Source organism: Leptonychotes weddellii, chromosome X, assembly GCF_054177405.1.
Source record: "Leptonychotes weddellii isolate Sample4059 chromosome X, ASM5417740v2, whole genome shotgun sequence".
NCBI classification, from domain to species: domain Eukaryota; kingdom Metazoa; phylum Chordata; class Mammalia; order Carnivora; family Phocidae; genus Leptonychotes; species Leptonychotes weddellii.
The window spans coordinates 91,110,641-91,123,787 of NC_138385.1; the positions used below are offsets into that span (position 1 = coordinate 91,110,641).

General features: G+C 37.7%; 1 protein-coding gene across 1 annotated transcript in view; it reads right to left on the reverse strand.

The window, feature by feature from the left end:
• CNKSR2 (connector enhancer of kinase suppressor of Ras 2) overlaps nt 1–13,147 on the reverse strand; it is a 269,030-nt gene that overhangs the window by 205,498 nt on the left and 50,385 nt on the right. Inside the window, exon 2 of the mRNA XM_081807972.1 lies at nt 10,246–10,409. Within this exon, the coding sequence (XP_081664098.1) occupies nt 10,246–10,409 (164 nt within the window). The remainder of the gene's footprint in view (nt 1–10,245; nt 10,410–13,147) is intronic.

Here is a 13,147-nt window from a genome sequence, read left to right on the forward strand (position 1 = left end):
CATAGTGAGAGAGGGAACACAAGCAGGGGGAGTGGGAGAGGGAGAAGCAGGCTCCCCGCCGAGCAGGGAGCCCGATGTGGGACTCGATCCCAGGACCCTGGGATCATGACCTGAGCCGAAGGCAGACGTTTAACGACTGAGCCACCCAGGCGCCCCTCAGTATTGGTACTTTATATGTTTCTAAGAATTTATCCATTTCTACCAGGTTGTCCAATGTATTGGAATATAATTTTTCATAATATTCTCTTAATAATTGTATTTCTGTGGCAGTTGTTGTTATTTCGCCCCTCTCATTTGTGATTTTATTTATTTGGGTGCTTTCTCTTTTCTTCTTGGTAAGTCTGGCTAGAGGTTTATCAATTTAATAATTAATTCTTTCAATGAACCAGCTCCAGGTTCAATGATCTGTTCTACTGTTTTCTTAGTTTCTATATCATTTATTTCTCCTCTAATTTTTATTATTTCCTTTCTTCTGCTGGCTTTAGTCTTCATTTGTTGTTCTTTTTCTAGCTACTTATGTGTAAGGTTAGGTTGCTTGTGATTTTTCCTGCTTTGAGGTAGGCCTGTATTGCTATATACTTCCCTATTAGGACCAATTTGCTGCATCCCAAAGGTTTTGGACCATTGTGTTTTCATTTTCATTTCTTTCCATGTATTTTTAAATTTCTTCTTTGATTTTCTGACTGACTCATTCATTGTTTAGTAGCACATTGTTTAACCTCCATGTATTTGTATTTCTAAATTTTTTTCTTGTGGTTGACTTCTAGCTTCACAGTGTTGTGGTCAAAAAAGGTGCATGGTATGATTTCAATCTTTGAACTTGCTGAGGCTTGTTTTGTGATCTAATGTGTGATCTATTCTGGAGAATATTCCATGTACACTTGAAAAGAATGTGTATTCTGCCGTTTTAGGATGGAATGTTCTGAATATATCTGTTAAGTCATCTGGTCTGGTTCTTCATTCAGATCCTTTGTTTCCTTGCTTATTTTCTGTTTAGATGATTTGTCCATTGATATAAGTGGGGTGCTAATGTCCACTACTATTATTGTGTTATTATCAACTAGTTCCTTTATATTTGTTATTGTTTTATATATGTGGCTGCTCCCATTCAGGAGCATAAATAATTAAAATTTTTATATCTTTTTGTTGGATTGTTCCCTTTATGATTATATAGTGCTCTTCAATGTCTCTTTTTACAGTCTTTGTTTTAAAGTCTAGTTTGTTTGATATAAGTATTGCTACTCCAGCGTTCTTTTGATATCCATTTGCATGATAATTATTTCTCCATCTCCTCACTTTCAATCTGCAGATGTCTTTAGGTCTAAAATGAGTCTCTTAGAGGCAGCATATAGATAGGTCTTGATTTTTTATCCATTCTGACACCCTATGTATTTTGATTGGAGCATTTAGTTCATTTACATTCAAAGTAATTATTGATATATATCTACTTAGTGCCATATTATTACTTGTTTTGTTGTTGTGTCTGGAGATTTCTTCTGATCCTTTCTTGTCTTTGTCATTTTTGGTCTCTCTTTTCCACTCAAAGAGTCCCCTCTAATATTTCTTGCAGAGCTGGTTTAGTGGTCATGAACTCCTTCAGTTTTTGTTTGTCTGGGAAACTCTATCTTTCCTTATTCTCTGAGTGATAGCCTTGCTGGATAGAGTATTCTTGGCTGCAGATTTTTTCCATTCAGTACTTTGAATATATCCTGCCATTGTCTTCTGGCATCCCATGTTTCTGTTGAGAAATCTCCACCTACCCATATAAGTCCTTCCTTTGTAAGTTAGGGACTTCTTTTATCTTGCTGCTTTTAAGACTTTTTCTTTATCACTATATTTTGCAAATTTAATTACAACATGTCTTGGTGTTGGCCTGTTTTTGTTGATTCTGATGAGAGTTTTTTGTGACTCCTGGATTTGGATGTCCATTTTCCTAACCCAGCTGAAAACTTCAGTTATTATTTCTTCAAAAAAGTTTTCTGCCCCTTTTTCTCTCTTCGTCTTCTGGGACTCTCATAATACAAATGATATTATGTTTGATGGAGTCACTGATTCCCTAAGTCTATTCTTGTGTTGCATAATCCTTCTCTTTTTTGTTCAGCTTCATTACTTCCTATTATTTTGTCTTCTAAGTCACTAACTCATTCCTCTGCTTTTCCAGCCTGTTTATTGCATCAAGCCTGTTTCCAATCTTGTTTATAGCATTCTTCATCTCTGATTCTTTTTTAACTCTTTTATCTGTGTGGTAAGGGTCTCACTGATGTTTTCTATTCTTTTCTCAAGCCCAATGAGTATCCTTAGGATTGTTGCTTTAAATTCTCCATCAGGTATGTTACTTTTATCAGTTTTGCTTAGATCTCTGGCCATGGCCTTATCGTCTTCTTTCATTTGGGATAAATCCCTCCATCTTAGCATTTTGTCTAAGTCTCTGCCTTCTCTGTGTTAGAAAAGCCAGTTATATCTCCTGCCCCTAAAAGTAATGGCCTTAGGAGGAAGAGGTCATGTAATGCCCAGGGCCTGGTGCTTCAGGGAATGTCTCTGGTGTGTGCTTCATGTGCTCTGCTGTTGTGTTCTGGCTCTTCTATCCTTCAGGCCAGTCATCTGCAGGGGCTCTCCTTGCCTGCTATGGGCAGTGTTTAGTCCCTGGTCTGAATATGGAGAGTTTTAACTAGGTGTGCCCTGGTCTGCTTGTCAAATGAGACCTGACACCAGCTCCACCAGAACTGAGGCCCCGCAGGACTCTTTGGTCCGGAGATGTGGTGTGGACAGGGGTTTGTGCTGGTCTTCTGTGGGAGGGTCCCACTGCACTGGGACTGAGGCAAACTTGACTGAGAAGGGCAGTCCTGCTAGAGTGTGGTGAGTGGGGCTTGGTGTAAGCAAGTTAGGCAGCCAGTGTCCCTGCTGAGAGGTGGGGGAGGGAAATGGCACTAGCCAGCTCCTTTGCTCCTAGGGAGAGAGATGTCTCTGTGAAAGCTGCCTCTCAGGGATGTACTCTGAATGAAAAATTTCTTCCCTGTCAGCCCTAGGCATTCTTCAAATTGCTAATTCCAGGCTGTCTTCCCCCAGGTTGTTTGCCTGCCTTCCCCTCAGGAGTAGTGCAGTGTCCTCAGGGCTCCATTCCAGCCAAGCCAGCTGATCTTTAAAACTCTAGGCTTTAAGCCCTGCTGGTTGCAAGACCTCACAGAATTCAGCCCCTCTCGTTTTCCAAGCCAGTGGCTTTGGGGAAATGTTTTCCTTGTGTGTTCCCTTGTGTGCTCCTCTCTCTGTAGCCCTTCTCCAGGACCATGGCTCCCTCCCCTCTGCAGCACCCTGATCTGTTTCTCCCCTAAACCATGTCTTCACACTCTTACATTCTTTGATGTGGTCTCTTTTCTTCCTTTAGTTGTAGAGCTTGTTCTGTACCCCTTTTGGTCGATTTCTGGGGGGTATTTAGGATGACTGAATAGTTATCTAGTTGTGTTTGTGGGATGAGTCCAGGGTCCTCCTACTCTGCCACCATCTTCCTCTCCTACCTATTCCCTCAACTTTTAAAAAGTGCAGATTTATTCATTACAGACTTGCTTTGTACTGGATATGCATGGGACAAATACGCATTACTACTGATTTGGAAACTACATCAAGAAAACAAAAGCTTAGACATGAAATGTAGTTAGTTATTTTCTTTGTCCTATATGTTACATATTTGTTTACATATATGTCTGCCAGGAACCAGCTGTGGCTACACTGATTCAACATAGCCAGTCTATTCTTAAATAATTGGTGCTAAGTTCTTACTGTTCTTCTGTTTTAATTACATGCATGCAAAAGCACAAGAAAGAAATGAAGGCTACACTTAACATTTTAGAAGATCAAGTTGGCTGTATCCTCACTAGTGGTGAATTCTCTAAATACTTAACAAAATATTCAATATTGGCACCACATATTTTACAATGTCAATGCTATTTTATTCAGAGCTCTTAATTTGATTGCATCATGTAGCAGGTGTTTAGGTTTTATAATACTTTGCTTTATAAATATGAGTGAGTCGTAAAAGGACTGCTCTAATGAATATTTTTTAGAAATGAATTATTTTGAGATGAATGAACCAAGCAATTATGTTGCAAAGAAACAAATCCCAGCAATTGCAGACATCTAAATTTTCATGCAAAATACCTATTATATGAAAAGTACATGAAGAATGAAATGAAAACTGTTCTTATCCTGTCATAAATGATTCACTTATACTTCCCAATAACAAGTTGCATTGTCAGAGCATAAATTAAGGGCTATACATTGATATTTTATTTATGCTTTACTATTTCAGTTAATATACTGTACTCTCTATTGAAGCATACTAAATGATAGAGTAACAGCAGGAAAGAGTTAACACACCTCCAAATCATGCAGCTTACTTCTTTCTAGAATAACATGGTACAAACAATATAGTTGGTGCTTAAATAAATATATGTCGTATGAATGAACAAGTTCCTAAATAAACCTTTGATTTTCATCAACTGCCATAACATTTATTCCCCATCAGGACTAACTTTAAAATAAGGCAGATGAAAATATTCCATAGCTTGAAAGAAACAGAGGAATTTGATAGTTTTTCTTCTTCTTCTTTATACTAGGAATAGAAAATTCAGAGTCAGAGGAAGAGGAAAAAATTACAGTTTTCTGGGAAAAAGCAGAGAACTTCATTCAGCAAGATAACATTAATTTAATATCCTTTATGTGCTAAGCACTGGGCAGAGAGCATAAAAAAATCTAAGCAAAAAATTATAATGTGATACAAAACATAAGTTGCCTTTCTTCTTATCACTTCTCACTATGTACCAGCCAAATCAAAATTATCATTTTTCTCTGAACATTTCCTATTCTTTCACAATTCTGTCTTTACACATGATATTTCTTCTGCCTAGATAACTTTTCCCCAACTTTTTGTCTGGCAAACATCTACTCACCCTGCAAGTCCCAATGCAAATCCCACCTACACTTCCCGGATCCCCGCAGTAGTGTTCATCATTTCCTTCTGCACTCCCCTGAGATTTTCTTTAAATCTGCATAATCTTTTAATGACTATTGTCTTCTTTACTGGACTGTATACATCTTAAGAGCACAGACTATGCCTTTTTAATCTTTGTAATTCCTGTGGTATCACTGTTTGAGCATGAACATATAATTGTTAAAAGAGGAAATAAAAACAGTAGATGTAGGGAAAAAAGTAGAAAGCCACTAGAGATATTAAAGTTTCAAAGAGATAGGGGCGCCTGGGTGGCTCGGTTGGTTAAGCGACTGCCTTCGGCTCAGGTCATGATCTCAGGGTCCTGGGATCGAGCCCCACATCGGGCTCCCTGCTCAGTGGGAAGCCTGCTTCTCCCTCTCCCACTCCCCCTGCTTGTGTTCCCTCTCTCGCTGTCTCTCTCTCTGTCAAATAAATAAATAAAATCTTTAAAAAAAAAAAGTTTCAAAGAGATAATACACAATCCCCCATTCCTAACAGCACACCTCCTGGTCTAGTCAACTCAGCTTGCTGATGAAGGATCTCACCACCTAATTTTATAATGGTATGTAGAAGTAAATCAGAATTCATTGCTCAGAAATTCACTTGATATTCACAGGAAAATATGCATTGCATAAAATGGAAGATATCTGCACTTCTAACTTGCTGATGTATAGTCATTAGGAAGTGGTAGAAGGGAAATTTAATATTTGGCCTCTTTGGGGAATATGACCAATTTATTGCTGAATAAACACAGAAAGAATGATTTTAATGTGTATTTTTCCCAAGAAAACAATGCAACACTATGGAGCTTAAACCAAGAACTGTGGAGGAATTAAAACTCAGCATACAAAGAGACTTACACAGCTCTATGTGAGAACACTGAAATGGTCTAGACATCTATCTCTCATGCCATCTTTCTAAGTTTAGGTCAGCAGAGATTGTTCATGGGCCAAGCTCCAAAGCCTGGAGGTTCAGACTATTTGTAGGTAGCACTGTAATCATTAATCTTATTTCCTTCTTCAAACTGACAGCTCTAAGTCCAGCACTTAAGTGGTTTATCTCTGAAGAGTCCTGCTTATGAGACATAACATCCTGAACTTCAAACTCTGACACACCCAACTATTTACTGTTATAAAAGATGTGGCAAATAGGGGCACCTGGGTGGCTCAGTCGGTTAAGCATTCAACTCTTGATTTCAGCTCAGGTCATGATCTCAGGGTTGTGAGATGGAGCCCTGCATCAGGATCTGTGCTGGGCTTGGAGTCTGCTTAAGATTCTCTCTCTCCCTCTGCCCCTTCCCACTCTCTCCTCTCTTAAAAAAAATGTGGCAAATAGAGGACTCCTAGATCATGCCCCCATCTCCAAGCCACTTCTGTTGCACCTTCATGGCCACACTGACTCAGATTTGGAGACCAGTATGCAAAAACACTGAGGACGCCTACCTTACCTTGAGTATTATCTTTTATATCAGGCATGATTTCGGTGATCTGATTATGATAAGGGATAGAGTGTAAGTGCATGTTCTAATCTAAGCTGATTTCTCTGATCTCAGAGTAGGGAAATAAGAAGATCCCCAAACTATCATGTGAAAAACATGTCAAGACTCTTACAATACCACTTTCAAAAAGTATTTATTCAGCATCCATTATTGCCAGGCATCTGTGATACACACTAGGTATTTAATAAGCATAGTTACTTTTCCCACATAGCTTACAGTCTAGCAGAAGAAACAGACATTAAACTGATAAATACACATATAAATATGTCATTACAAAATGGGATGAGGGTTAAAAGAATAACAGTAAGGGGCTAACCTCCACCAATGGTGAGGGAATAATCAGAGAATGTTTTTTTGAGGAAATGACAATTAAGGTTAAGACTGAGATGTGTAGGGGCGCCTGGGTGGCTCAGTCGTTGGGCGCCTGCCTTCAGCTCAGGTCATGATCCCAGGTCCTGGGATCGAGCCCCGCATTGGGCTCCCTGCTCAGTGGGAAGCCTGCTTCTCCCTCTCCCACTCCCCCTGCTGTGTTCCCTCTCTCGCTGTGTCTCTGTCAAATAAATAAATAAAATCTTAAAAAAAAAAAAAAAGACTGAGATGTGTAAATGGGAGGTAATAATCAATCTGGTTTCAGATTGTACTCTTCTTTAGAAAGTGCTTTCAGTCAGGTTTATTTTTTATTTTATTTTTCTAAGATTTTATTTATTCATTTGAGAGAGAGAGAAAGTACAAGCAGGGGAAGAGGCAGAAGGAGAAGCAGGCTCCCCACTGAGCAGGGAGCCAGATGTGGGGCTCGATCCCAGGACTTGGAGATCATGACCTGAGCAGAAGGCTGATGCTTAATCATCTAAGCCACCCAGGTGCCCCTCTATTATTTTTTAAGTAGGCTCCACACCCAACATAGGGCTTGAACTCATGACCCTGAGGATCAAGAGTTGCATCCTCTACCAAGTGATCCATCCAGGTGCCCCTCAATCCGGTTGTTTTTCCTTGCCTATCCTATTGGCTTTTAGTGAAATTTGATGATATTACTGATGTTCCTTAATGAAAATAACACTCCCCACTGCTTTTGTGACAACGCTTTTGAAGCTGTCTTCACATTTCTCTGACTACTCCATAAGCCTCTTCTGTAGTCTCTTCTTCCTTCCCAGCCCCACTGTGGAGGGGAGTCCCTCCGTGGGTGATCTCTCTCTCTATGGATTCAATCCTTATATCCTGGAGACTCCGAAATCTCTATCTTCAGCTACTTCTCAAGCTCCAAATTCATATGTTCAACCCTTTGATGAGTATCTCTTTCTGGATAACTCAGAGATGCCTCAAATTCAATGAATCTAAAACTCAATTTATATTCCCACTTAAATCTATTCTTGCTACTATTGCCCATCTTCATTACTACAAAATTATCTACTCTATGTCTGCAGCTAGAAAACATGGAATCTTTTTCAACTCCTCCCTTTATCTCACCCCTCATATTCATCAGATCTTCTCTATTCCTGTTCAACCTTAGTTCAAGCCCTACTCACAGCCTAAGTAGATCATTTAAAACATTCTGGGGCGCCTGGGTGGCTCAGTCAGTTAAGTGTCTGCCTTTGGCTTAGGTTATGATCCTGGAGTCCCAGGATTGAGCCCTGCATCAGGCTCCCCGCTCAGCAGGGAGTTAGCTTCTCCCTCTGACCCTCCCCCATCTAGTGCTCTCTCTCTCTCCCTACTCTCTCTCTCTAATAAATAGATAAAATCTTAAAAAAAAATAAAACATTTCTGAATTGTTCGTCTGGTCTTCAGATTATACTCACTCCATTCCCTCCTTTTTACTACCAGTAGTTACCATTTTAAAACAAGTATTTGATCATTCCTGCATGGTTCTCCAATATCCACACTCGAAAATACAGATCTCTTATCATGTTTGGGTACTTTATATAGTCTGGGCCTATTCTCTTTTAAAGCCGAATTTTTATATGCAAACAATGAATCATGGAACACTACATCAAAAACTAATGATGTAATGTATGGTGACTAACATTACATAATAAAAAAAAAATTAAAGCCTAATTTTCTGCCACTGTTTCCCATGTATTTTTGTCATGTAAAATAGCTAACCATTGTTCAAACCCACCAGGCATGCTCTTTATTTTGTGTGCCTGTGTATGGGTTGTTTTATCTACCTTCCCTCTTGTTCTTCCCAACACATGCTCATCCTCCTCTAGGCTCCTTAAATATCACCTCTTTTGCAATATGAACCCATCTGTCATAGTCAAAGCTAGTTATTTTCTCTTCTGTGTCCCCATGATACTTAGTTCATACTTTTATTTTAGTAATTATACTACAGTATTGTGATTATTTCTGTGTCACTCCCTCCTCCATAGGCTTTCCAAGAGGGCAGGAACTACATCTTACATCTGACACACAAGTTCTGAGTATATTAATTGATTCTTGAATTATATATAATTATCTACTCATTTCTTGTTAATTATCATCATCTTAATGGTTAACTACTTATTGAATACCTACTATGTGCCAGGCACTGAATCAGGCACCACACAAATACCATCTCATTTGCTTTTCACAACACCTCCAGGAGGCAATTGTTATTATCTCCATTTTATATTAAAAAATCAAAGTGGGGGGCGCCTGGGTGGCTCAATTGGTTAAGCAACTGCCTTCGGCTCAGGTCATGATCCTGGAGTCCGGGATCGAGTCCCGCATCGGGCTCCCTGCTTGGCGGGGAGTCTGCTTCTCCCTCTGACCCTCCTCCCTCTCATGCTCTCTGTCTCTCATTCTCTCTCTCTCAAATAAATAAATAAAATCTTAAAAAAAAAAAATCAAAGTGGGGCTACTGGGTGGCTCAGTCAGTTAAGCATCTGACTCTTGATTTCAGCTCAGATCATGATCTCAGGGTTGTGAGATTGAGCCCTGCATCAGGCTCATGCTCAGTGGGGAGTTTACTTCTCTCCCTCTCCTTCTGCCCCCCTCCTCTCTCTCTCGAATAAATAAAATAAATCTTAAAAAAATAAAAATAATAAAAATAAATAAATAAACCAAGGTTATGATGAAATTACTTGCCCACAAGTGTCAGTAACTGAGCCAAAATTAAATCACAGATTATTATATTACAAGACTGATGTTTTCATCTCATTGTAGCTCTAGCCCCCTTACAAATATCTGTAAGAAGTTAAAACCAATCAGGTGTCATCTTACCTAACAGGGAAAAAAAAAACTATGTTCCTTTCAGAATATTTAATGTATTATCAGAATCTTACAGGATTATTTTGACACTTATTTCTCTTGTATGTTGACAAAAGTAACCATATAATGTACAATATTCAATTTTTATTGGATGTATACATTTAGAACATTCAAATAATTTGATTATTTTAAGGATGATTTTTCTAAAATAGGATTTCTTAATATTTATGTTATTAAATCAAAACTTTTAGAAGGGAATGGACTTTTTAACTGATTGTATACAATTGTATATCCCAAATGATGCTGTGAAAACTCTAACACAAGTTTCTGAAGTAACTAAATGTAATGTCACCAGTTGAGTTATAAGCGTCTTTAATTTTTAATTTGGCACTATATACCATACCAAATTTAATAAAGGAGGAAAATACCACTTCCAGTTAGTTGAGAATTAGGGGAGTTTTTCCTACTTACACTTAAATTATTTTTAAAAAGAGAAGAAAAAGAAGGAAAGAAACTAAGAAAGGAAAAAAATTTAAACGAAGTAATACAAGTTTCCCTTCCTACCAGTTAATGTCCTTACCAGTGCACACAGAAGGTCAACTGCTTCCAAGATCAATTCCTGATGGCCAATGCGGCTGACCCCCAGATCTTCTAGCTCCTGATGTGTAATGCGCAGCAGCTGGTCTCCACTGATCTTCTCCCTCTCGAAGTTCTTAATATACTGCTGCAAACAGTCATCAAGACCTACAGAAGAAAAATATGGAAAACCAGAATGAAAAAACAGTTGAACGAAACAAACAGAAAAAATAAAATAAGCATTAACTCCTACCAAGTCACAAGTTAAGTCTGTTTCAACTCTGGACTAGTTCACTCATCCACTTTTTTCCAACCAATATATGGACTGCAGGAGGAAAAAAAACCACTTCATGATATCCTTAGTTGTTAGGTTCCTATTTGAATTTTCCTCAGCAATTTTTGGAAATCTTTACCTCACTTCTCAAGCAGTTCTCTTTGATGCTTATTTCATAAAGTGTGCTAACAAGAGGTTCTCCCCACTTCTAAACTTACCTACACTTCACTCCTCCTTTCTTCTTTAACCCCACTGCAGAGGGAGAGTTATCCTTCCTTCCTTTACAAGACTAATCGATCTTCCTGTGCTCTGGAATCCCATCGTCTGCCACCTTAACACTACTTCAACAATTAAAAAAAATAAACACTCTCTTTATTTAACCATTTCCCAGCCACTGACTCCAGTATTCGAACATCTGCCAGTTTAATAAACAAAACAAAAACCTTTCCTTGATTTCTTTGATCCTGTATTCCCCCACTAGTTTGTTATTCCCTTCAGAGCCAAGCTCCTTACCTTTTTACCCCACCTGCAATGTACTCCCTAATCCACTAACATTTAGATTTCACCCAAATTCAAAAGTGGAATCCAGAGTGGATACATTTTTCAAGATTACTCAGGGCACTTCCATAAGTGAATAGCCAGGCTATAGATTGGGTTAGCTTCAACTGCCTATGAAATAACCTGATACAAATGATGAACAAATAGTGAACTGGACTAACAAGATTAGTTCTCTCCAGATTTTTAAGTGAGGAGCACCAAGAAAATGAGGCAATTAGCAAAAACTAAAAGGTCTTAATCTTAAATCAGGCCATAAATATCTCTAATCTAGACTAAAGCAGTTTTATGGGTTTCCTGCTGCGAGTCACTATCCCCTCCAATTCATCTCTCCCAGCATAAAAATTCTGATGTCATTCTTTATCTCAAAACTTCTCAGTTTCTTCATATTTATGATAGAACAAAATCTGAACTACTTTATACAGTGTTCAAGGCCCTTCCTAATCTGGACCCTGCCTTCCTATACAAACTTATTCCAGACACACTCCACGCTTCCCAATCTCCCACTCTACACTACAGACCTCCATTACAACAATGCCCACATTGTATTATATTTTGTTCCCATCTCTGTATGCCCAATAAATGGCTTAGAAATTCCTTGAAGTTGAGGACTGTGTCTTCTGAATGAAAACCCAGGGCTCAGCACAGTGACTAACACAGAGTAGGGCTCGATAAGTGTAAAATGAACAAATCAGACATGTTCTTTTATGCTATATCACCTGGTCAGAGAAAATCAGGAACATTTTAAATAAGAGCTAAATCTAAAAATAAGAGTGGAGGGCTGGTACATGGCATTTTGAGGCACTCATGTCTTAATACATTGCAGAATAACAGGAGACAGAATGCTATTATTTTGAGTTGATTTTTCTTATGATTCTTCTATGTAAAGGAATGATAAAAGATCTCTTACAGCACCAATTCCACCAGCATCATTAGTAAGGTTATAGACCAAGTCACATTATATGTGGCAGAGGAGAAATAAGGAAGAGATCTCATTAATTGGTGCCTAATTTAACTATCAAGGTGTATTACCCCATAATATAGGCAGTATCTTGGCTCCTATATTTAAAATGTAAAATATATGGCAAATATACAGCTAGGATATTATAAAATTATAATAATGTCACTTTGTGTCAATATGCATATTTATGAACTATAAGGTACTTTTATATACATTTTTCCTTACCTGAATTATAAATAATAAATGACCTTATAATATTTTAGAATTGTTGTTTTGACTGAAAGGTCAAAATCAATATCTCAAATCTGTATATGGAAAAAATATTGTCCAAAAAGCCATCTACAAAAATCACAAAAATGAATACATTATATTATTGGGCTAAAGGCCTGAACTTCATGATTCTAGGAACTACACAGCATACATGTAACAATTAAAACCTTCTCATTCACTCATACACTATTTTATTTAAAGTAGAGCTGTCCCATTTTCAAGAATGAGAAATTCTTTGGTGATTATGACTAGTCTTCAACAATGTAACATTTATTCAATAGATAAAATGGGAACAAATATATACCAGATTTTAAAAGTGTTATTACCTACCTCTTTTTTTAAAGCTCTCGTGTGGCATAAATTATTTCTTTACTTTCCACCAAATTTTACCCTTTCTAAGTTGACCTATGTTCTAAATAATTGTAAGTAAATTTTATAACCTCCCCTTATAAATTGCTATTATTCTTAAGAAAACATACAGAAAATAAATTTTGATCCATACTCTAAAAACCACACAAGTGTACCATGAAGAAAATTGTGCACTTTTGTCAAATGAAACATTAAACTATATACATTTTTTTGTCTAAAACCATGCCTTAAAACAATTAAAACAAAGGCTTGAAATCATTACTATCACATGTGTCTCTGACTCTCAGTGAATTATACTGCTTTCCACCATCTGCAGGGAAGAGGAATGAACATAATCATGGATCTAGAAAGATGTTCCAAAAATAATGAAACATTTACAAAATGATGACATTTGAGAGATGTCCTAAGGATGCACAAATTTCCAGTAAATCAACAATATTACAAAAGAAGGAGTAAAATAAATTAATCCACTATATG